This window comes from Pelodiscus sinensis, chromosome 2 (assembly GCF_052426305.1).
Source record: "Pelodiscus sinensis isolate ZL-2025 chromosome 2, ASM5242630v1, whole genome shotgun sequence".
NCBI lineage: Eukaryota > Metazoa > Chordata > Testudines > Trionychidae > Pelodiscus > Pelodiscus sinensis.
In genome coordinates, this window is record NC_143053.1 from 170,334,107 (window position 1) to 170,359,480 (window position 25,374).

At 42.5% G+C, this 25,374-nt stretch overlaps 1 protein-coding gene across 3 annotated transcripts in view; it reads left to right on the forward strand.

The window, feature by feature from the left end:
- AMPH (amphiphysin) overlaps positions 1–25,374 on the forward strand; it is a 181,794-nt gene that overhangs the window by 80,510 nt on the left and 75,910 nt on the right. For all 3 annotated transcript variants that reach the window (XM_089776541.1, XM_006124072.5, XM_006124073.5), the window contains exons 3-4: positions 10,376–10,430; positions 22,961–23,055. In XM_089776541.1, coding sequence (XP_089632667.1) covers positions 10,376–10,430; positions 22,961–23,055 — 150 coding nt within the window. The remainder of the gene's footprint in view (positions 1–10,375; positions 10,431–22,960; positions 23,056–25,374) is intronic.

The window sequence follows — 25,374 nt, forward strand, 5'->3', positions numbered from 1 at the left end:
ACCAGCAGTGGCTGAATCAGGACTCCTGGGGCAGAGCAGCTGGGGTGCGGCCGGGTTGGTCCCGTAGCGCCCAGAGCGGCGCTACGGGACCAACCGGCAGCACCCCAGCTGCTTTACCGCAGGCGCCCGGAGCAAAGCCGCGGAGCACGGGGACAGCGGGACAGCCCAGACGCGCCGTGGCTGTCCTGCTGCCCTCGGGCTCCGCGGCTGTGCTCTGCTTTGCTCCCCGTCCCGCTGCCAGGTTCCTCTCCCTGGTTCCTCTCCCTGGCAGGGGGACGGGGAGCAAAACAGAGCACAGCCGCGGAGCACGCGGGCGGCGGACAGCTCAGACGCGTCTGGGCTGCCCGCTGCCCGCGTGTTCCGCCGCTTTGCTTCCTCTCCCTGGTCTGCTGGAGACCAGGGAGAGGGCCCCGTTCGTAAGTGCGGATCCGACGTAAGTCGGATCCGCGTAACTCGGGGACTGCCTGTATAGGTACAGATACAGACAGAGGCAAAATACAGTTACAGAAAATATAGATCTATGTATTATTGTATGTAGGTGTAGATTTTATTCAGGAACATACTTTAGGGTCTGATCTTGCATTCTTAGCACACACAATTTCCTTTGATTCCAGTTTAAGCTTGAGATATATAAATAATGCAGGGTCAGACCTCTAGTTTTCTTGACTGAAAAACAAGAAGAGATATAGAAGTTAAAGGCCAAAAATACCACAAGTAGAATGTCCTGGATGGAACAGAACATAGTATGCAGTAGAAGTAAGATGTGAAAAAACTTGATTTATGTGATTCATTTCTATCTTAGGGTTTTTCTTGCTCAGGATGAATCAAGGAAACCCTAGCGCATTTGTGCCTTTTTTACATTGTCAAGGGAATTTTTTTTTATTTTGGTTAATTATCCCAGACACATGTTTGAACAAAGGCACTCTCTGTATCGATTCATCCTGTCCTCTAGATGTCTGCATTTGCCACTTCTTGTTATCGCAGACTGTGACAGTGTAAAGCACACTTTTCCATTCATATCTACTGAAGAAATAAGCATCTTATGAGATTTTTGATTAGTAGGATCTGTTGGATAAGGGAAGTACAAGTTATGTGAATACTACATATCTTTAATATTAGGCTTCACAAGTAGATTTTTTTAAATAAAAATCAAGACTGGACAGTCTGAGGTACTTTTGGGGGAGAGAAGGTATTGAGGGAAGAACTGAGCACTATTATGAGCTCATCTTCTATTGAGGGGCTACGTCTACATTGTAGGTGCTTTGTGCAAGAACAGGTGTTCTTGTGCAAAAAATTTGCAGTGTCTACACTGCACGCGTGTTCTTGCGCAAGTAAATTTTCAGTAAAGCATCGGAAAACAGGGTTTCTTCTGGAAGAGTTATTCCTCTCCCCATGAGGAATAAGCCCTCTTGCGCAAGAGCTCTTCCACAAGAAGGCAGTGTAGACCGGCAACATGATTTTCTTGCACAAAAAACCCCTATGGCTAAAATGGTCATCAGAGCAAAAGCAGTGGATGCACTCCTGTGGAATGTGCAGCGCTGCTTGGTGGCCCCTGTGCATAGGAGCTTCAGGGACATTTTGTTGCTTCTGGGAGCTACCTGAGAGAAGCACCTCATGGAGCCTGCACCCCTTCTGCACTGAATTTCCTGCCCCAGCCTGGGGCCCACTCCCACACTCCAAACCCTTCAGCCTCACTCCCCATGACAAAGCCTCCTCCTATACCTCACCTCCCTGTCCCAGCCCTGAGCCCCTTCCCTTATCCCATGCCCCTCATCCTCACAGCTGCAGCCGGAGACCCCGCCACTTCCTGTACCCCAGATTCCTGCCCCAGCCTGATGAAAATGAGTGTGTGTGTGGGGGGGGGGGAAGAGTGAACAATGGAGAGAGGAATGATGGAGTGAATGGAGGCAAGACCTCAGAGAAGGGGTGGAGCCTCAGAGAAGGGGCAAGACAAAGGTGTTTGGTTTTCTGCAATCAGGATGTTGGTAACCCTGGGGTCTACCTCCCATGACAGCTACTTATCACTGGAACAATGGAGTTGTTACTGTTGAGAGTGACACTCATGTGCAGGAGACAGAGGCTTCTTGGTGACTGGCTATGAATCTGCAACTCACTTCCAGCAAAGATCAGGATTCCCATTACCTCAGTGTCTTCAGAGCAAAATGCAAAGGACTGATCCAGCTAGGAAGCTTGGTGATGTCTAAGAGGAACAACCGAATTGCTTATATGTGAGTGCAAGGAGTCTGGGCAGTAATGTTAAAAACTGGAAATGCAGGTATGGAAGTTTAGAGTTTGTACGGTTCTGGCCAACAGGAACTGAGACATTGTGCTGGGGATGGGGGCAGCATGCAAAGCCTCCACCCATCCACCCCAGTGCATGGCACAGCGACACACCAGTCAAAAGGAGCTGAGAGATTGTGCTGGGGGCAAGGGTAGCGTGTGAAGCCTTCCCCTCACACTCCTCCAGCTCGTGGTGTAGAGAGCCACATGGAGCAACCAGCCACTTTAAGTGGCACAGAGCTCCTCCATGCCCAGGGGTCCCAGCAGAGTGGGTCACAGGTCAATTAAAAGTCTTGGCGGACCTAATCCAGAATCCGGGCTGTATCTTGCTCACTTCTGCCCTAGTGCTAACAGTTCTTTAAATTAACACTTCTGATGTCTCTATAGGATGTCAATCCCCATCTTAAAATGCATGCAAATTAGGGCTCTTGATGACAGCCTAGATTTTTTGCAATAGAGACTAATAACTGTACATTTCAATAAAGTTGACTGATAAAGGTACTGATTTAATTTGAACTATTGTGCCAGACATATTTAGTTATAAAATGACAACTTTCATTTAGGCTTGCAGTGGCATAAATGATAAACTGTTTTGTAACTCTGTCTCACAATTTAACACCAAATCTGCACCCTGTGGCAGTCAGGTGGTATACAGTGATCTTGACTCTTATCAAGTTCATGTGATTTATTTTGTCAAATATCAAGTATGTGATATTTTCAGCTTCACAGCATAAACTGAATTGTAACTATGTGTTGCATATGATATGATTTAAGAAAACCATGTCCCCATCTCTCTTGTTCAGAGAAAATGCTAACCAAGGATGCTTTAAAACAGTTCCATAAACTCATATTAAGGAATTTTCCTAAATTCATAAGGGGAGACTTTCACATTCTTAATGGAAAAATTAAAAAAGTATTTCTAATGCCTCTGATGGCAAAACATTGCAGTTGCAGTTCCATTTCTAATGTCCTTTCTCCACATCTAGAAAAGCTTCCAAAGTCTTACAGCCAACTTTATCCTTCATGTGACTGGATTTGGCCCTTAATGTTTGAATCTGCTTTAGTATTTTAATCTGTGAGTCAAAATATTCCTACCTACTCTACCATATTTTTCATTAAAAGGCTCAATACTGGTTAAGGGATCTTTAGGTGCATCTACATTGTACCTGTAGCTCAAAATAAACGATGTAATTTGAGCTATGCAAATTGATTAGCTTATTTTGAGTTAATTTCAGAATAGTTTATTTTGAAATTTGTCACTTATTTCAAAATAAATCACTATTCCAAAATGTTCCATACTCCTTGTGGAGTGAAGTTTACAGGGACATTGGAATAGTGAGCCCATTATATTTTGAAATAACAGGGTGCTCAAAAGACGCGGAAGGTATCCCAGTGGTATCCCGAAATAGCGCTGCAGTGTAGGCGTAGCCATGGAGTCCCATAACTATGGTGGATTAGTGGCTCCTAACAGTGCAAGGATTTTCCTGGTCCCCCTCAAGTTTTTGCCTGTGTATGACCCCTGTCCTGAGGCATAAAATCCTTTGTAGACCTCAGAATATTGATGTATTTGAATTAGGGTGCCAGAGTTGGTAAATAAAAAGAGGAAAAAGAGGATGATGAGATGACAAGGCCAAGGATTTTTATACAATAATTGTCCAAAATACCATTGTAAGTTACCGTTTTGGACATCACAGTAGAGTTTTGCATTGTTTTTTAGTAAGGATAGGGTCAAATGGTTTTGTTTTGGATGTGGATCATCTCACAACATGATTATGTGCAATCTAATGAGATTGACTGTAAATATATTGTGAATATATATATATATTAACTTTGACACTGTGTAGCCTGAGGGTATCAGTTTTGACACCATGGAGCCTTATCGAATCAAGCACCTGGATTATGAGGATTCTGCTCTCCTTTTTTAAAATTATTTTTCCCTTTTTATATATTATAAAACCGTTCTTTTTTCTGTTATGTTTTTATTGTGATGATAAAGTAGGTACTAGCATGTGAGAATAATTTTTTTAGTTTAATTCTTTATAGATGAGAATAGCAGCAGACTAGTACATTGCAAAGAGTTTCTTTATGAAGCTACATCTCAATTAACAAAGTGGCGAGACTGATTGTCTTAATGCAAATTCAGGCAATAATGATTTCAGAGCTAACAGATGCTTTGAATAAAATTGTGAGGCACGTAGAGGAACATAATTTGTCGGACAAAAGTCAACATGGTTTCTGTAAAGGGAAATCATATCTTACTAATCTATTAGAGTTCTTTGAAGGGGTTAAAAAACATGCAGACAAGGGGGATCCAGTAGATATAGTATACTTAGATTTTCAGAAAGCCTTTGACAAGATTCCTCACCAAAGGCTCTTGTGTAAATTACAATACATTGCCATGGGATAAGAGGGAAAGTCCTTTCTTGGATTGAGAACTGGTTAAAAGACAGGAAACAACGGGTAGGAATAAATGGTAAATTTTCAGAATGGAGAGGGGTAACTAGTGGTGTCCCCCAAGGGTCAGTCCTGGGACCAATCCTTTTCAACTTATTCATAAATGATCTGGAGAAAGGAGTAAGCAGTGAGGTGGTAAAGTTTGCGGATGATACCAAACTGTTTAGGATAATCAAGACAGAAGCAGACTGTGAGGGACTCCAAAAAGATCTCACCTAACTGAGTGATTGGGCCACAAAATGGCAAATGAAATTTAATGTGGATAAGTGTAAAGTAATGCACATCGGGAAAAATAACCCCAACTATAGGTACAGTATGATGGGGGCTAATTTGGCTACCACAAATCAGGAAAGAGATCTTGGAGTTATCGAGGATAGTTCTCTGAAAACTTCCACACAGTGTGCAGCGGCGGTCAAAAAGGCAAATAGGATGCTAGGCGTTATTAAGAAAGGGATAGAAAATAAGACACAATATCTTACTGCCCCTGTATAAAACTATGGTACACCCACATCTGGAATACTGTGTACAGATGTGGTCTCCTCACCTCAAAAAAGATATTTTGGCCTTGGGAAGGGTTCAGAAAAGGGCAACTAAAATGATTAGGGGTTTGGAACAGGTCCCATATGAAGAGAGGTTAAAGCAACTGGGACTTTTCAGTTTAGAAAAGAGGATACTGAAGGGGGATATGATAGATGTATATAAAATCATTAGTGGTGTGGAGAGGGCGGATAAAAAAAAGTTATTTATTAGTTCCCGTAATAGAAGAACTAGAGGACACCAAATGAAATTAATGGGTAGCAGGTTTAAAACTAATAAAAGAAAGTTCTTCTTCACACAGCATGTAGACAACCTGTGGAACTCCTTGCCAGAGGAGGCTGTGAGGGCTAGGACTATAACAGAGTTTAAAGAGAAGCTAGATAATTTCATGGAGGTTAGGTCCATAAAAGGCTATTAGCCAGGGGAGATAAATGGTGTCCCTGGCCTCTGTTTGACAGAGGCTAGAGAAGAATGGCAGGAGACAAATCTCTTGATCATTGTCTTCGGTCCACCCTCTCTGGGCATCTGGTGCAGGCCATTGTCGGCAGACAGGCTACTGGGCTAGATGGACCTTTGGTCTGAACCAGTATGGCCGTTCTTATGTTCTTAATGCTTCAGGGGGTAGCCGAGTTAGTCTGTACAGGATAAACTTAAAAAATAACAAGTGGTCTGGTAGCACTTTATAGACTAAGAAAACATGTCGATGGAATCATGAGCTTTCGTGTGCACAGCCCACTTCTTCAGATGACCAGAGTTTTGAGTTTAGGATGTGCAGACCCGAAATAAATAGGGAAAAAGGGAGGGGAGAGAAACAAGGAGCAGAGGGTATGAAAATATCAAAGGGAAAAACAGGAAGGCAGAACTGGGAATCAGTAAGCACCTGAAGATTGGGTAGCTAAAACAAAGCAGATAAGAATCAAAGGCAATAACAGGAATGTACACAAAGAGCTGTTTGCACCTTCATTAAATGTTAGGTTTAATGTGATGGCTCTGAAAGGAAGGGGAATCCTCTGTGTATATCTGGCATACCACATTCATTACAGCAGTAAGATGTAATGGATATTTTTTATTTCGCTATAGTTGTATTTTCTATCATTAGATTTCCTCATTAAATGCACGGTAAAAATTATTGTTTCATGTTTAATGTGAGGTGTTCCAGTGGTCCAGTACTTTTAGCACTATGAGCATAATCTGGAAGAAGAGAAAAGAAAACCCTTTACAATTGTAAGACAAGTCTTTATGGAAGCATTTGAAGCAGGGATGGGGAACCTTTTTTGGGTCAAGGGCTGTTGACTTGCAGAAAAATCAGTCGGGGGTTGGACACAAATAACAAGCAAAAACCCTCTCCCCCCAAAAAAACCCCTCACTGATGTGGTCCCTGACTGAGAAGTACAAAGACACTCTCCACATTTTCCTCACCGACCAAAGCCTGGTGGGGCTCAGGCTAGTAGATTTTGTGTGCTTCAGCTGCACAGGAGGTGGCAGGAGCTAGAATGCCAACGCAGGCTGTCCAAAGCTCTGGGGGAACCCTGTGCTTTGGGGGCTGGATCCAGTCAAGCTGGGGGGCTGGATGCAGCCCCTGGGCCTTAGGTTCCTACCCCTGATTTAAAGAATAGAGGGGGGGAAATGAGATGCAATCAAAATGGAAAAACAATATGCCAAAGCTTTCCTCTTTGTTTTTATTGCCACAGGACAGAGGATGCAGGATCCTTTCAGAATATTGGGGACAAGAGAGGAGTGCATTGATTTCACTGCATGGAGAAACAGCTTGTTAGCTGATCAACTTATGTAAATCTTCATTAACTGTTACATTGTAAAATTGGCAGGGCAGAAGATGTCTGAAGGAAGTTTGCCTTTTTTGTCTAGTGAGGCCTAATTCTGGTACCATTAAACTCTATGGCCACATCTACATGTTAGCCTTCTTCTGGAAAAGCTTATGCAAATGAAGTGTGGAGTGCAATATTGCCACGCTTCATTTGCATAATGAATTAGCAGCCGTTTTTGCGCAAGAGGCTTTTGCCTGAAAAAATGGGGAAGAATGGCTCTTGTACAAGGGGGGGGGGTTTCCTCAAATAGAAGCCTTCTACATAGCTCCTTTCTGCGCAAAAGCCCGTTGTGGAAAAACAGCTGCTAATTAATTATGCAAATGAAGTGCGGTGACATTCCACTCCATACTTCATTTGCATAAGCTTTTGGGGAAGAAGGCTACAGTGTAGACGTAGTCAGCAGGACTTTTGCTATTAATGTTAATGAAATCTGGAATGGGCCCTTAGGCCTTCTATTGCTATGTGTCATACAGTATTTGCTGGTGGAGTTCTGTGTTGTTTAGATGCTTTAGTGACTTGAACCCTATAAATAGCATAGATTGAGAGAGCTCAGCATTGTAAGTTACAACCATTCATACAAAAGGATAGTGCTAACAGATGATGTGATTAAATATTACCCCTTTTAAAATATGTCTCTATGTTCATTTTTTACGGGCAACTCAACATTTACCAATTGACCATAAAGTATAACAGTTTTTGTGACATTACCCTCAGTTAGGATGTGGAATTGGAACTGGAAACAATTTATTGAATAACGTGTCATTACAGCGCCTTTTGTTGCGTACTTGTTATTCCACGCATACTTGTTATTGCACAACAGGAGTGGCACCTCATATATAATTCTGTAGTTTATCTCTGAACAATACATAGACATTGTACTTAAAGTGGGAGTGTATAGTTCAGAGGATTGGTACTGGCCTATGGAACCTTCCAGTTTTGAGAGCGTCAATCCATCAAATTAATTAATGATCCAAAGCCTTTATCATCTCACCATCCACAGGGAGGTAGATTTCATGTAGTTCATACTAGATGGCTACGTCTACACTGGCCCCTTTTCCGGAAGGGGCATGTAAATTTCACGAGTCGTCGTAGGGAAATCCGCGGGGGATTTAAATATCCCCCGCGGCATTTAAATAAAAATGTCCGCCGCTTTTTTCCGGCTTTTAAAAAAGCCGGAAAAGAGCGTCTAGACTGGCCCCGATCCTCCGGAAAAAGTGCCCTTTTCCGGAGGCTCTTATTCCTACTTCAAAGTAGGGGCCAGTCTAGACGCTCTTTTCCGGCTTTTTTAAAAGCCGGAAAAAAGCGGCGGACATTTTTATTTAAATGCCGCGGGGGATATTTAAATCCCCCGCGGATTTCCCTACGACGACTCGTGAAATTTACATGCCCCTTCCGGAAAAGGGGCCAGTGTAGACGTAGCCGATGTGTGTCTACACCCAAAATCCCATCATCACAATTGGACCAGAACCCATTCTAACAGTGTCAGCAAAGTAAACCATGAATGGGAACAGAATTATCCTCTCACTGGACAGCAAGTCCTTCCAGAACTGGGTTGGGACTTGGTGGTGGGGTGAAATAAGTGTGATCATGTAGCTTCTCTATCTCTGCTGAAAAGCAGAGGACAAACTCTTCTCCTTTCCTTGCCTTGGGTAAGTAGGACAGCCCATAGCTCCCCTTCCTCCTTGATTTTGTGAAAACTTTCCCATCTGTTTGTCTACAGGTAGTATGGAAAGTTGTGCTCCTTAAGTCACCCATAGTGCTCCAAAGCAAAACTCGGCTACCCCCTGAAGCTCTTTAATTTACATGGCTCCCAGTCCAACAGTACGCTCATTTCAACAGAAAAGGAATAAATAAATGCACGTTCTGAAGTCTATTACCTTTTTTAGTGAAGATAATTTGCATTAAACCGTTTGAACTGTGTATTTAATCTGACAAAATCACAGAAGACACTTCTCAGCCATTTTTGAGCCTCTTCTCTGAACACGTTAGATACCTAAGGGTGGATCCTTGTCATTGCTCCACCGACTTCAGTGTACATCAGCTGAGGGTCCATCCCACAGAGAGTAAAGATAGACACCTCTTTTGGGAGCTAAGTTTCATATTAAAAACCTGATTAAAGCTCAAAGCATACAACTGATGCTTCAACAGGCAGAACTCAGATCTACGGGAGAAAATATGACAGCAAGCTGATACTCTTAAACAATAGCTTCTTTAAGGATACGAAGCAGTTTATAAACATCTAAGATTTTCCTAATGCTGCAGAATATTAAAAGTATCCTAAAGAACAGGTTTTTTAATCTAAAGTATGTTTAAAGGCGTTAAAATATGACATTGTTTTTCTTTGTTAATACTCTTCTGAGGTGTGACACATTAACTGTGTTACAATCATAGCTACGGTACACCAATCAATATTCTTACCATATGATCTTTGGAATTCTCAATGGATATTGATCATAGATAAAGGTCTCTTTGATGTACTTGCATAGGAAACAGTTAAGATTTCTGAACAGACTATAGGATACTATTGCTTAAGATGGCTTTATCTTTTTGGAACAATATAAGTTTTCCAGTAAAATTTCTGTAGTTATTTATTACCATTATGACATCAATTTTCTGAAAAATTGCTAATAGTGCAATAAGGATTGAGAAAACCTTAGATAAAATTACTTTTTATTTTTTACAATAGCCAATAAAAAACTTCTAAATTATTTCTGAAATCCTTTTGCAAAGTATTATGAGACTTACAATTGTGGCTAGATCTTTGGCTGGTATAAATTGGTAATTTCATTCGCTTGAGTAGCAGATATAATTTAATTAATTAGATATTCTTCATTGTTAGAAAAAGGCAGGGTATCATACATGTCAATCAGACCTTGGCTTTGAAAGACAAGCCTCTCTTACTAACTGAAATTCTCCTTTGTGTGGAGGGCCGGCAGAAGGGCTGTGCCCCAGATAAAATCTCAAATTATAATTTTAGTGGTGCATAGGATTTACACGAGCCCACCTCTCTGTGTATGTGTTTGCACATGTACACAATAACACAAAGTGGGTATATATGATGTTTCAAATGAGTCATAATGAGGCATTATCTGATGGATATTGTCTGAAATTGTTCTTTTATTGCTAATTCAGATATAGCGGCATTTGTGGCTATTTTAAATGACTGTTGTATGTACATATTTTAAGGCACATGGCACCATGAGGAAAATGCTTATTCCATCTTTCTCAGCTACAGTCTGTATGTCCAACCTCCAATTTCATGTCTTTCTTTTTTTCAGGCGGAAGGTTCCAGGCTCCAGAGAGAGCTACGAGGATATTTAGCTGCCATCAAAGGTAATTTTTAACAGGCTTTATATCTGTATTTTTTAAACTTTTTTGGTAAAAAGATGCCCAAAACAAATAGGTGGTTCTGCAATCATTTGAAACACACAGGTGGAGAATCAGAGTGTAAGGGTGGGGCTTGCCCAACAGATAATATAAAGCGAGAGAGATCATTTTTCTCATCATGGTGCCTCATTTCTGATTTGGGGTTCTGCCCAGACACTCTGCTCGAAGCCCTGCATTTCAAAAAGTGACCCCCGATTACGTGTGCAGACTTGAATGTGCAGTCTTGTACACTATTCCTTATGGAGGCAAATTATGTGATTCATGTGCATAAACTCCCATTTGAGTATTCAGATCAAGCAAAACAGGACAGGCACATGCACAGGTGATAGTGTACAGAAAATATTATGCACAAAAAGGCAGCCATTGGTGAGAACACAACCACATGTGAATGCTGCCCTTGACCTCTGCAGCAGTGGATCACTTCCTCACAATCCTGGTCAATCTGACTTAGGTTCTGAGTCTTTGCATTGAGAGCTATCACAGCTTTCTGACTGCGAAATCCATAGCAGATTATCTTTAATCTGCCAAGGGGAAAATATTTTTTTTCTTCTGGGAACAAACCCACACCTAAGCTATTTTCTATGCTCTTTGCAGAAGCTCACTGCACATCAGCCAAACATCAAGGATAAAGCAAAGAGTTGTTTAAATCCTAGTGGACATGTAAATTCAACCCACTGAACACAGCTACTCACTGCAGAGAGGTTTCTCTTTTGTAACTGCCTCTTCTAGAAACCTTTGAAGGGATTTGGTGCCTGATTCTCTGGAGATGCCTAAAGAAGGAGGCCATTTGAGAGAGATTCCTTGTTTCCTGATTCTTTATCTGCCCCTATCTGCACACAGTTATAACATGGACCAGCTAGCAATTGCTCTCAAAGGATTTCATATTGGAGCTACTGCAAGTCATAATAAAGTTTCAAGGGTTGTGAATATGCTAGGATATTTTTGCTGATGACAGGGAGACCGACAGATTGGCCGGGCCACTGGGCAAGGTTGGGCGGGACTGGCTCATTGCTGCCATCAGGGGCAGCCAGCCCTTGGTGAGGCCCGGAGTGCACCACGCCAGCCCCTGCAGCCTTCAGCACTGCTCAGAGCACACTGAACGGGACTATAGGGCAATTTAAATGGTTTGGGGTTTCCAGCCATCACTGCCACTGCTACCACAGGAACAGCGGTGGCAGCAGCCAGGAGCCCAGGCCCTTTTGAATTGCCAGGCCCTGGGACAACTGCTTCCCTTTGCTCCCCATGTCGGTGAGCCTAGTTGATGAGAATCACATTATAGAAATAAAAAATGGCTCAAGTTATTTTTACCATTTATTATTTATATAATTGTGCAAGGCATTATATGAAAAAGTCATATAACAGGCATGAGGCATTCCCTGGTATCTAGATCAGAACAAACTATTCTGCAGTTAGAAGGATTACAACTTCTCTCTCTCTCTTTTTTTTTTTTTATTTGTCATCTGCCCATTTCTAGTTTTGTGTTATTACTCAGATCCCTAGCATTACAAGCCATATAGATTATAATGTGGCTGCTTGTTAACCAGATCATCTTTCCTTAATGTAGGTGGATTATTTTGCATGGTGTTTTGATTTCTGTGCTGGTGACAACAATCCTTCTCTTCCTCTCTGTTTATTTGTTAATATTTTGCCCCTTAATCTTCTTTATTTACTCCATTATTTAATGAATTTAATGACCACTCTTTTCATGGAATTTAACTTTCGGATAAAGTTCTTGCTTGAGATTTGCTTTATTGGCAGTGCTTATCTGTTTGAATGTTTTTCATAATGGTGCTCGTTATCTAAATTTGATATCAGTAGTTTATTACTGATGTGATGAATGAAATGAGTTTGGTGAATCAGTCCCTTCCCAGTGATCCTCCCAAGAGAAGTGAAATGATCACATTTAGCGTCAAATGGCATCCTCCTTGAGAATCTTATTCAGCACAAAATGCAACAGTGATGCAAACCTGAATGATCTTTTTCGCTAATACAGACATAGCGCCTCTTGTTAAAAATGTCATACTAGAGACAGTGATGTTGAATATGTAATGAGAAGGTGCTTTAAATTTACTAATCTATGATTACACAAACAAACATATTTCATAAAGGTGTGTGCTACACAGTGCTAAATTGTGCCCAGGTTCTACATGGCCACACAGGGCAACATTGATATGGCCTTACAGCACGTATGTGGAGTTTGTTTTAGCTAGGAGTGAGGAACAGGGACTGGTCACCCAAAAGTAAGCAACTGAGCACAAGATGTAGTCAGTCATGAGTCTTCCTCTCACTCTCAGTTCCCTCCCCTATGTACACGCACTCGCACTGGCCAGCAGAGCTGGGTGGATGCGAGGAGGGGGTATGCATCACCTTGGACAGACTGATGAAGGGTACTCCCCCATCAGCAGAGAACTGGGAGTGACAGAGGGAGTGTACTTCAGGGATGCGTGTTGGTGCTCCTCCAAGCTTACCGCTGTGTTGAAAGGTCTAGTTGAGCTTAGGGTCACGGATGGGGGGGGAGGGGGTGGAAAGGGAGCAGCTGCCCTAGACACAATGATTTAAAAGGGTCTGGGCTCCTGGCAACTGCCACGGCTACCTTGGCCATGGGAGCAATCAGAGCCATGGACCCTTTAAATCATGGCTGGAGTCCCCAGCAGTGGCACGTGCCCTGCGGCCCTGGTAGCACTGAAGGACTGGCTGGGGAAGGTACCCCCCAACTCTGCCCCTTCTGCCCAAGGTCTCGCTCCTTCTGGGGGGCCTGGAGCCAGCTCCCCCCAGGGCCCAGTGAAGATTCTCTCATCAGCCCAGGTTGGTCTCCTAGAAAAGCCAGGAGAAGATTGTCCAGTCACATCAGTGATGAGGAAACTGTGGAACATTCTTCACCCTGATGTCAAAATTTGCTTTGGTGAATACTGCAGCATTCCAGCCCACACAAGTAAGGGTTGAGAGTGTTCACTTCAAAGCAAATAACAGGTCTGTTTATAGTTCTTCAAAAACATTGGTTACTCCACTGGTTAGTGCCTCTCATGTAAAATGCACATAATATTCTCTTGTAACGCTGACATTTAAACTTGTATGAGAATTCTGATCCTTTATCACTGTTACACTTGGTGGATAGCGTGAAAACTGATCTTGAACTATTAGTTCTTCAGGGTAAAGACTCACCTCATTTTGTGTATTTTACTGTGCTGAGATCATTGTTGAAGTCAACAAATAATTATATTACCTTTTAGTGTAGGGACTTATACTTAAGAGATGAGAGTCAGCATTTTTAACCATATTAATAGAGAGAATGTATACCGTGACTTACTATATATTTGGGGCAAGAATTATCTTTTTGTTCTGTATTTGCAGAGTACCTTGCACAGACTGTGGGCCAATACTGTGGCTCTGAGCTACTACAGGCGTACCAATAAATAATTAATAAGTGGTCCTATTTAGAGGTTGTATTTCTACAGTCAGGAAATATACACTTAGTTGATTTGGTGGGCAGAAGCAGATGTTTGAAATTCTGAGTATAATTACAGAGTCCACACCACGTGCGGCTCTTTAATTGTGAATACATTTTTGACGAGATGGCTGATATCCTCATCAGAACAGATTGTTAGCTATTTTTGAAGACAGAAGTAAAGTTGCATCACCATGAGTCTCAGGAAGTGGAAAAACTTTACAGTAATATTTAATCTCTAATTAAAGTGATTTTCTCTCTTATTTGACAGTAAGCTACCATGGCATGAGCTCTAGAATTTAACTTAATTTTACTCCATGACATTAGAATCACAGAATTCTAGACTTTCAATGTGGAAAAGCGATAGGAGATCTTTGCATTCTTGAAACAATGTGCGGTCAAATGACCCTGATTTGATCATTTTTGTTCATTCGTCTTAATGTAAAGAGAGAGATTTTTAATAATACTCATTCCTGCAAGATACGTCTCGGGAAAGTAGCTGTGTTAGTCTGTAACTTTAAAAATGAGTAGTCCTGAAGCACTTTAGAGACTAACAAAAAGTATTTTTACTGTACTCATGTTCCTCCATTGGGCTCTTTGGTGCTTCTTAAATCTCTTAGCCTACCTGGGCTCTTCTTGTCCCTGCACTGGGTCTTGCTCTTTTCTGGTGACCACTGGAAGGAATAAAATAATTGCATTAAATAAGTGTAGAATATTTGATTTTTATGAGATGCTAATAAGAGAATGTTGCACCTCACCTGCATTTCTCTATTACTCTGGCTACATTCTGCTGTATCTGTTCAAACTCTATTAGTACTGATTGCAGGGTACTAGAGAACTAAGAGAGTGGATAAAATTTCCCTGATTATCATACTTTGTCATCTGATGGCTGGTGTCCTTCCTTCTGTCAAGCTTTTCTAGCAGTATCAGGTGCCTCCAGGCCTCTGTGGGGTTTTTGTCTCTTAGCTCTTTGAAAACACAGAGAGTTGTAGTTGATGCTAATGGTCATGATTTTCAGATAAATCCTAAATCAACCTCCCTTTTTGCACCTCAAGTTATTGGTCAGGCAAACAAAGACATATAGATATTTACCTGCAATTATTTGTGGGTAAAAATTGATGGTATTAAAAGAAAAGGACTGATAGGCCTCTATTTCTTTGATTGATTTGACATAGGAATGACAAATAGGAATGGTCTTCCAGAAGAATGGTAGGAAAGCTCACATATTCTGCATCTAAAATATGTGCCTATATCACACATCAGTCCCCAAAACATAATTTACTTCAAGTTAGTAATTTCATTTATTAGAGTTTGTCTTTTTGGTAAGATTTAGTGATGAATTGTGAAATAATTTATTTGCTCAATAAAAACTATACTAAATAACTCAGTTGATTCCTCCAAGACCCCCTCCACACTCATGTAATAAAACACTAGGAGCCAGGCTCAAATAGAGGAACACAAATTTCTCCTCGATTGAACAAGGATCTCCAATGGCTAGATTGTCAGGATCAATGGGTAGTGATCAACAGTTCATCACCCTGTGATGTCGGTTCTAAGGCTAGTTTTGTTCCACATCTTTATTAATAACCTGGATGAGAGGATGGATTGCACCCTCAGTAAGTTTGCAGATGATACTAAGCTGGGGGTGGGGGGAAAGATAGATACATTGGAGGGTAGGGAAGGAGTCCAGAGTGCCCTAGACAAAATGGAGGATCAGGCCAAAAGAAATCTGATGAGGTTCAACAAGAACAAGTGCAAAGTCCCGCACTTGGGACAGAAGAATCCCAAGCACTGTTACAGGCTAGGGACCAAATGGCTTAGCAGCAGTTTGGCAGAAAAGGACCTGGGGATTACAGTGGATGAGAAGCTAGATATGAGTCAACAGCGTGCCCTTGTAGCCAAGAAGGTTAATGACATATTCGGGTGCATCAGGAGGAGCACTGCCAGCAGATCTAGAGAAGTTATTATTCCCCTTTATTTGTCATTGGTGATGCCACATCTGGAATACTGTGTCCAGAAAGGATGTGGACACTTTGGAGACAGTGCAGTGGAGGGCAAGAAAAGTTATTAGGGAGCTAGAGCACATGACTTACGAGGTGCTGCTGAGGGATTTGGGCTTGTATAGTCTGCAGAAGAGAAGAGTGAGGGGGGATTTGATAGCAACCTTTAACTACCTGAAGGGAGGTTCCAAAGACGATAGAGAGAGACTGTTCTCAGTGGTGACAGAACAAGGAGCAGTGCTCTCAAGATGCAGTGCGGGAGACCTAGTTTGGGTATTGGGAAAAAAACCTTTTTTACTAGGAGGGTGGTGAAGCACTGGAATGGGTTACTTAGGGAGGTGATGGAATCTCCATCCCTAGAGGTTTTTAAGTTCCGGCTTGACAGAGCCCTGGCTGGGATGATTTATTTGGGATTGGTCCTGCCTAGGGCGGGGGGCTGGTCTCGATAATCTCCTGAAGTCTCTTCCAGCCTAGGATTCTATGATTCTCCATTTGGAACACAGGCAAGTCAGCCCCAGAATGTGTAAATGACAAGGGATCAGCTGACATTGATGGCCAACCACACAGCAAGCCTATTCCTCTAACCTCTGTCCTTGGCTCTCTGCTAGCTTCGGGCTCCCTGGGAACCTGGCTTCATTGATTCTGTGCCATTGTGGACTCCCAATACCCCTGCCACCTTGCAGTGAAACCATCACATCTTGGGGGCGGGGAGGTTCTGCTTCTTCAGGTTTTAAAATAACTACTCCTAGAATAGGTAGGGGCAGACTTGTTCCCTCCCATCCTTGGCCTGCTGCCTTCAGGCTTGACCGTCTCCATGTATGGCTCCCTAGTCTTCTTAAGAGCCCCTGCAAATTCTAGGGAAAGTGACTGTTCTGCATGGAAAAAGGAAGTAGATTTCATCTAGGTGAGGATCTCAGGGGGGAAATATAACCCTCAATAGCTGGATTATTTAGCTCAGATTGTACCACGTAATTCAATTATTTCACCATTTCTAGTTATTAACTAGGAAGTGATGCAATTACCAAGAACAAGCAATACTAATTCAAACAGTTGATATTAAATATCAATTGCTAACCGTACATCATTGGTAGAAATTATTTTACTGTTCCTCAGAACTGTAATGGCTTCTGTTAAGTAATTTATTTTTCTCAGTGACAGGAGCAGAGAAAGAGAGCGAGAGCACATACAGCCTAGGGATCACACGAATCCTCTTAATTTCAGTATTGAATAACACATAAGCATTATCAGAATATGACAAACATTGAATGTGAATACAAATAAATCCCTGGACTTTGTGAGTGCACGCACAACTATCTTAGGGTATGTCTACACTGCAAAGATAACAGCCGTTATTTCGAATTAACTTTAATAGCATCTATACATGCAAACCGCTATTTCGAAATTAATTCAAAATAGTGGAGCGCTTAATTCGAATTTGGTAAACCTCATTCTACGAGGAGTAATGCCAAATTAGAAATAGCTATTTTGAATTAAGTGCTGTGTAGACACTTAATTCGAACTAGGGGGCCTCCAGCCCTTCCCAGGGAGCCATGGTGGCCACTCTGGGCACAACCAGGAAAACTTACTCTCCTCTCCCTCAGCCCCGGAGCCATTAAAGGGGTAGACCCTGGCCACAGTGCCTGTGCCAGTTCCAAGCCTGCCAGCCCAGAGCTAGCATTGGCCCCCGGGGCCCCTGACCCAGTGCCCCCAAAACATGAGCCAGCAAAACCACTGGCAGCCAGCCCTCCACCACTCCCCAGGAGCAGTCTGCCAGCTCCCAGGAGCCTGACGGGCTGGAGAAGGTGGGCGCCTTCCTGGTCCAGGGTGGAGATCATGGACCTTATTCAGGTTTGGGGGGGATGCCTCCAACATCCATGATCTCCGCACTAGATGGAGGAATGCGGCCATCTATGGCAGGATAGCTGCCAGCCTGGCCACCAAAGGCCACATGCGAACCCAGGAGCAGGTTTGCATGAAAATCAGGTTGGTCCGGAGAGACCCCCCCAGCCCTGAGCTTCCCCTTCCCCTTGCTTCCTCCTTCCAGCTCCCTCCTCCCAGGTTTCCCCCTCCCCTCTCCCACCCTCTCTCTCACCTCCTTTTTCCAGTCTCCACAGAGGTTCATTTTCTCCCCCCAGTTTTGTTCAATAAACCCAGTTTCTATTTCTGAACATACGTGTCTTTTGTTTGACATCAGGAAGGGGGGCTAAGGAGGGATAAGTGGAAGGACTTGAGGGAGGAACGGGGCATGAGCCCCTGGTGAGGAGGACCGGGGTGGCTCTGAGGGCTCCTCAGGGTGGACGCCCTCCCACAGGGCCTCCTGGATCCTGACAGCCCCCCAATGGACCCCCCCAGATGGCAGCCTGCAGCAAGTACAGTCGTGCTGATGGCAATGACCCCAAGAGATGCACCGGTGTGCCCAGGGGCAGCTCTGGCTCCATGTGGCCGAATGCTGTGGAGTCCTGAGTGTGGGCACTCTTTTCTGTCCCTCATCGAGGTAAACAAGCAAGCGGAGAACCCTGAGAACTGTCTGTCCGGGGTGGGGGTAGGGTCCCTTTAAGCATGGAGCTCAGTTAGCCTCAGGCAGCAGCCCCACACAATGAGTCCCAACCTGATGCCCTGCCGGCACTGTTTCCAGCCAGCCTTAACTTTGGTTCAGGGTCCACTGAGTGTGGACGTGCTATTTTGAAATAGGTTTTGTGTGTAGATACGTTAATTCGTATTAACTTAATTCAAAATAGTTAATTCGAATTAAGCTAACTCGAATTAACGCTGTAGTGTAGATGTACCCTGAGTATGATCATACAAATAGCACAGCACAGGCTGAAAGCCTGGCCATAGATCATTGTATAGATGTACATACACACATAGGGGTTGCCAGGTGTCCGGTATTCTACCAGACAGTCTGGTTTTTGGGCCATCTGTCTGGTAAAAAAAATCCAGAAAATACCGGACATTTGCAATGTCCTGTATTTCCTGTATTTCTGGCTGGTCACCGGACAGCAGACTGGTGGGGGCTGGGAGAATGTCTGGGAGGCGGGGCGCAATCGGCACAGGGTGCCCTGGCTGTGTCTGACACCTTGAGGAGGAGGAGAAGCCCTGTCCCTGCTCCTGAGCACGTGGTGTAGCTGCAGCCGGACTCACTCGCGCTTCTCCGGACCATGCGCGGGACTTACAGCACCACAGGATCTGCACATGCCCGGGTCAGTCCCACCCCACCCCTGCTTCCTCCGACCCTTCCCAACTAGCTCCACTGCCCCGACCCCCTCCTGATCACCCCTGTTTCCTGCCGTCGGGTTCTTCTCCTCCCGATCTCCCCGGGCCAGCTGCGCTGCCCCGACCCTCCCATCTCCTAGGGCCAGCCCTGCCCCCCAGCCAGCCCCACACCCCTTCCATGGTGCCCCCTCTCCCCCCAATCAAGTGTGTCTGGTATTTTTTCTAAACCTACCTGATAACCCTATACACACATGGAGAATATAGCAATAAATGTAGCACACAAACTATAGTATGGCAGCAAGAATCGTAGTCGCAAGGCCAAATTCAGTCCTGTGGTGCAATTTGGTACAAGTCCCACTATCTTAGATACATCTGAATTTAGTGTATGATGTTTTACAGCAATGTGGGGAAACAACTGATTATTGGGCATTGATAAATATGCTTGCACTTTTCTGGTGTATTGTTGGCACAGGCTAAATATGATAAAGAGTCCTTTACATTTTTTAAAAGCATAGATATAACTAGGATCTACAGGAGTTAGACTGCATTTGTCCTTTTTCTGGTGCATTAGTGGAAAAAGTGACTTGTCTGGAAAAAAATATGAGAATGTCTGGTCCATTTTGCATTTCAGTCTGTATTAGTCAATGGCACTCTCACTTATCTTATTTACTCATTTTAATAATTGGTGCCCTGCATGATCGCTATATGTTTAGGGTCAGTTGGCTGGTTTTCATTTCACTACTTCCCCATTCTGATGGCAGGCAAGATGGCAAGCCCCAGCCTCAGCTGGCCATTCTCTTGGTGGTGCAGGTACCTCCACTGGTCACTCTGCAGTATAGCTCTCCCCTGTGCTCGCTGTTCCCAGTAGCCACAGTGAGTATTGTGTCCTCCTGTCTGCCCCCTCCCTTTCTGTGTTATGGAAAACAGCCCCATTCCAGGGACGTCCCATTTTCCTGGTACAACCAAACTGTGGCATTGCTTTAAGTTAGGAGAAAAAAGTAAGCGGCGTACCAAAATTTGTGGCCCTAGCTCTTACTGTTTAGGAGAAGTTCATGAACGAATGGACTTGCAGACAGCCAGACACACTCTAAAATGTGCTTATCTATATTATCTGTTGATAGAGATGGTCTTATACATAGCACTGTTTTTTGTTTGTACAGTACCCTATCTGTGGCTGAGTTGAAAGTAAACTGCAGCGAGATCTGAAGACACATGATGTGGGTTTAGTACTTAGTGTGCTTAAGAGCACAAGAGCAGAATCATGATGTTTCAGGGAGGCTCAAAGTGTGAGTAGGGATGTGTGAACCTGTCTGACATGCATTTTTATTGAGTGAATGGACAGAACACAGTATTCTTAAAAGCAAGAGAGCTGCGTCCTTTTTTTCCTCTGAATTGTTTAATTTGTGGCAGTAGAAAGAGGATTTAAAAATCCTCTTCATTTTGTCAGGTACATTTTAAAACACATTTAAAAAAATCAGAAATACCTTAATGGTCCAGTGATGCATCATTCCTCGTGGGGATTGAGTAGTGAGTGGCGTGGTTTCCAGCAGAGAGAGGGAAATGTTCCATAAGCCCTTAGCATCAGTTTGAACACTCTGGGCTTGATTGTAGCATTACATAAAAAGACCCATGTTGTATGGAGTGTACCAAGCATGGTTGGAGCTTTGGGAAGCATTGCACACAGTGTCTTCTATTGCTCTGGGGAAGCACAGCCAAAGTGCCCTCTTTAAAATGAGTGGAATGAACACACAGTTTTGCATTCAGCCAGCTCTGTTGGCCTGCCACTGGTTAGGGTAAGGTTTGGTACTGCGCTCTCCCCTTCCTTTGTTAGCACTAACAGTCCTGAGGCTTTCTGACAATTCCTTTCTCCCAACCTGCTCATATAGTGAGTGGCAAAACAACCAATGGATTTAATGGTGCAAGAGTGAATGCACGAACTCCATTGTGTTTGACCCTTGTGCCTCTCCTATAAACTTCCAAGTAAATGCCAGAACATTTCTTTTTCTTTTCTTCATAGAAAATCATTTTTGTAAGCAGTCAAATGTCATTGTACTTGTAATGGCCTGTGTGTTTGTTAAGCAGTGAACAGATGACTGAGCAGGCCACAAAATACCTTCCAGGGAGAATTCTAACAGGAGTTTCAGGTTATTCCAGATGCTTTTTGGGGGGAGGGGAGAGATTGGGGTGTATGGTGTGTATCAGAAGACTTCTCTATTTCTAGGAAAAATAGAAATCTAATTGCTGTTCCTAAATTCAGTCAATGAAAGGTTAATTCTAAAACTTACTCTAGAGCTATTTCCAGGGCAGAGCAGATGTGCTGTAGCAAACAAAGATTTTGGCTGGTAAATGTTTTTGTAATTAAAAAAATGGATTTTTTAAAAAACATTCTGGTTTTTTGCCATTGGAATTCAGCTCATTTCAGCAGGTTGTATGGAAAAGTTTAAATGAATGTGGTTGTAATGTTAAAACAAGAAACCCATGAAGTTGGTTCTAATGGTGTCTCAAGAGGCTCTAATCTCTGGTGAGGCCATGGTCTGTCTGAGAGACTTGTCTAATCCCTTCACAGGTTGTGTGGCAAGAAAGCAAGGATCACAACAAAGGAATTTCTTTATCAGTCACATTACTCCTGAAAGTAGTATAGATTGACAGACTTTTTAAAACGATGAAAGGTCTTGATATGCTCCAGGCCCCAGTCAGATCTCACACCCTCTGCAAGTCAGTGTTTCAGGCTGAGTAGGGTCTTTTCTGCACATCCTGCTTATGTGTTAACATTGCTCTTGCACAGGGTAACATGATCTCTTGAACAGTGTCTCTGCCTGCTTGCCAAGTGCTCCCCATCCCCCATTCATGCTGGTATCATAAACAGAAAAACGTTGTTCCATGGTGGGGGGTGAGCCAGGAGCTGAGAGTCATTCAAAGTTGATAGTTACAGATTGCCATTTTGTTGGCTTCTCATTGAAGTCCTTCAAGGAGTTTACAAGTGCTTTTCCTGGGCAGAGCTGCTATCTGGAATGTAATTCAGTACACTACCTCGAGCCAGTTTAGATACATGTTCAGCACATAATACAAATGGGAGTTCCTAACTGTATAAAAAGACACCCTACCCTGTCACACTCATAATAGACTATACAGTATAGGACATTTCCTAAGTAGTTAGTGGCTGGTTATGCTTTGAACATGAAGGTTTTTGGTTTGTTTGTTTGTTTGTGTGATAGTTTGTTTAAACTCTTTAAACGCTATATTCTTGTCACACCAACAGACATTGGTCTGGGGCACCTAATTACAAGTCCTGGCTGGTCTGGGGAGGGAAAGGACCTCTCCTTCCCATGCATGGTCACTCTTGGCGAGAGATCAGAGCCACTTCTGAGTACTTTGCCATGCTGCAGGAGGCTCTGGGGCTCAGCAGTATCCCCGGAAGTTCTGGCTGATGGAGGAAGACTGTGGAGGTGTCTGCGCCTTGTTGCTGGGAGCATCACAGATGGTGGCTTGTATCTGTGAGTCCTGGTCAGGCTGGGGAAGGATAGGACTTGTCTTTCCCCTGAATGGTTTCTGAAAAGGGAGATTAGTCACACCACTAGGTAACTTTTGGTTTGGGACCCCCACAGTTACAACACTGTGAAATTTTAGATGTAAACATCTAAAAAAAATGAAAATGACCAATTTCAAAACCCTCTGGCTGTGAAATTGATCTAAATGGACCATGAATTTGGTAGGGCCCTCATTATACAGAAGGGGAAAAAAGTGGAAGAAAATAAAGATTTGACCCACTATTCCCTGTGTCGTATAAAATAATATATTGTTTTTCTATAAAATCCTAGGCATGCAAGAGGCTTCTAAGAAGCTTACAGAGTCTCTTCATGAAGTATACGAGCCTGAATGGTATGGCCGGGAAGATGTGAAAATGGTTGGAGAGGTAAGAGATGCGAAAGAATATGGTTGAGAATAAATTCATATTGGTGCAGAATATAACAGTAAGGCTCCAAGAAAGCACCTTGTGGTAATCAGAGAACAATCCAAGAACCATATTTGTGTCATAATGCAGCTATAGTGCATAAACTATATTCTTAAAATACTTTATTATTTTTATTATTAATCATTATTTTTATTATTTGTTGACTTTCTAAACCATTATACAAAATGGCCTTTATTCTTGTCTCACTCCCATTCATTTTAAAACCTGTGTAATTCTAGCAACTTCAGTGGAGTTACTCTAGATTTACTTCAGTGTATCAAAAGTGAGGGCAGAGTCAGGCTTAGTAGCAGTTATTTGACAAGCTATTGTGAGACATCTTACATGCATACTGAATCTTCATGATCATCCTGTAAATAAAAATAATTAAATTAATGGAGATTGCCTATCTCCTAGAACTGGAAGGGACCTTGAAGGTCATCGAGTCCAGTCCCCTGCCATCACAGCAGGACCAAGTACCATCTCTGACAAACTTTTGCCCCAAATCCCTAAATCCTGTAGTAATTTATAATAATGGTAGGACTAATAAGAGATAGAATACCCGATTGCATACTGGCTGCTCTCTAGCCAGAATCTGTTCCTATTTACATGGTGCATGTCTGGAGTAACCCCACTGCCCTGTGGCCCAGCAATTTAAAAGGGCCTGGGGCTCCCAGCTGCTGCTTCCATTATATCAGAAACGACATTATCTGGAGCTCCAGGCCCTTTAACTCATTGCCAGAGCCCTGGTGGTACACTGAAGGACTGGGTGGATGAGGCTAGGACCAGTCTCACCATCTCTGCCCAAGACCCTGCCCCTCTTGGGGGCCCAGAGCCAATCCCAATCTACCTTGCTCAGGGCCCAGCAAAGTCTGTCAAGTCTGCCCTGACTCCAGATTTACAACATTGTGAGTGTAGACTCTAACCATTTCATTTTGGAGCAAGCCTTGTGGTGATGTTTTTATTAATTATTTTTCTTTAGGGTACAGTAAATATTAGAGGCCAAATTAGGGCCTGTGTAAACTAGTTTAAAGCCCATGGAAGTCTATGGGCAAATGTATTGATGGTAAGAGGGTATAAACTTGTGAGAAAACTGATGAAATTATAATCTGTCATTTTTACTGATCTGGCATTAAGTGTGGGAGCCACCCCAGGAAAAACAAATAAAAATGACTGTAAGATAAAGCAGACCTCCCAAACTCCCTTGTTAATTGCCTTTCTTGCTGTTCTTCTCCCACCTTACTTCCTGCCAATGGAATATAAATTATATTTGTTTTGTAAACACACAGAATGCCAAATCAGTATAAATGACACACACTGTGGATTTGATTTACATCAAATTGATTTAAATCATGATTTAAACCTCTAGTCAGGAAGACTCAATTTAATCATGGTTTTCTGCATAAAAGTACATTCTTGTTGGTTGTCATAACCTTAATACGTATTCTTCACAACTCAGAGATAGATGTAGGGTTTCATTTTTAGAAGGTATTCAATATACATTTTTAAAGAGTGATTTATTTTGAAAACTTTTCAGAATAGTTTTACAGCTATATCAGAAAATGAATGATTGTTTGATTATTTAATTTATCAAAGGTAATTGAAGCAGATATTTATGAAGTCATTGGGAGGTGAACTATCTCCAATTCAGCAGATTAATCGTTAACATTTGGAAGATTTTCTTGACATGCTGTATTAGGAGGAGGACATCACCAGACAGACATTTAAATTGTTTTATTTAACTAGAACAACAACATTATGTATTCTGGATTTTTTCTTCCTTAGCCAACATAATATTTTAACAAATCAAGCATATGAATTTTTTAATTTAGTTTAAACAGTCAAGTTTTTTGAAATCAAGTTTGTATTTGTTAAAATGTTTTTAACTAAAATAGTTAAATGAAATATATATTTTTTTAAAACAAAAATTAAATTGACTATGTCAAGCCAGGTCAACATGAGAAACTTAAAATATTGGCTTCTATTCACTGAACTTTTTGAAACTTTGCACTTTTAGGGAAAGGTAAGGGACTGACTCTCTGTACACAGATTTGCAGAGGGACAATAGAATTGAGGTCTGTTAATGTCTCACCTCTCTATATTATTTATTTCTTTGTTTAAAAATATTGCCATTGCCATTAACAAGCATGTCATCTCTGGAGATACAAATCCACGGTTTGAGAACTGCAAAACTAAGCATCTCTGTTGATACCTTCTAGACTGAGCACTGAGTCCCATTCGTAGATAGAAAGATTAATCTAAATAATCTATACAGAAGCCTAA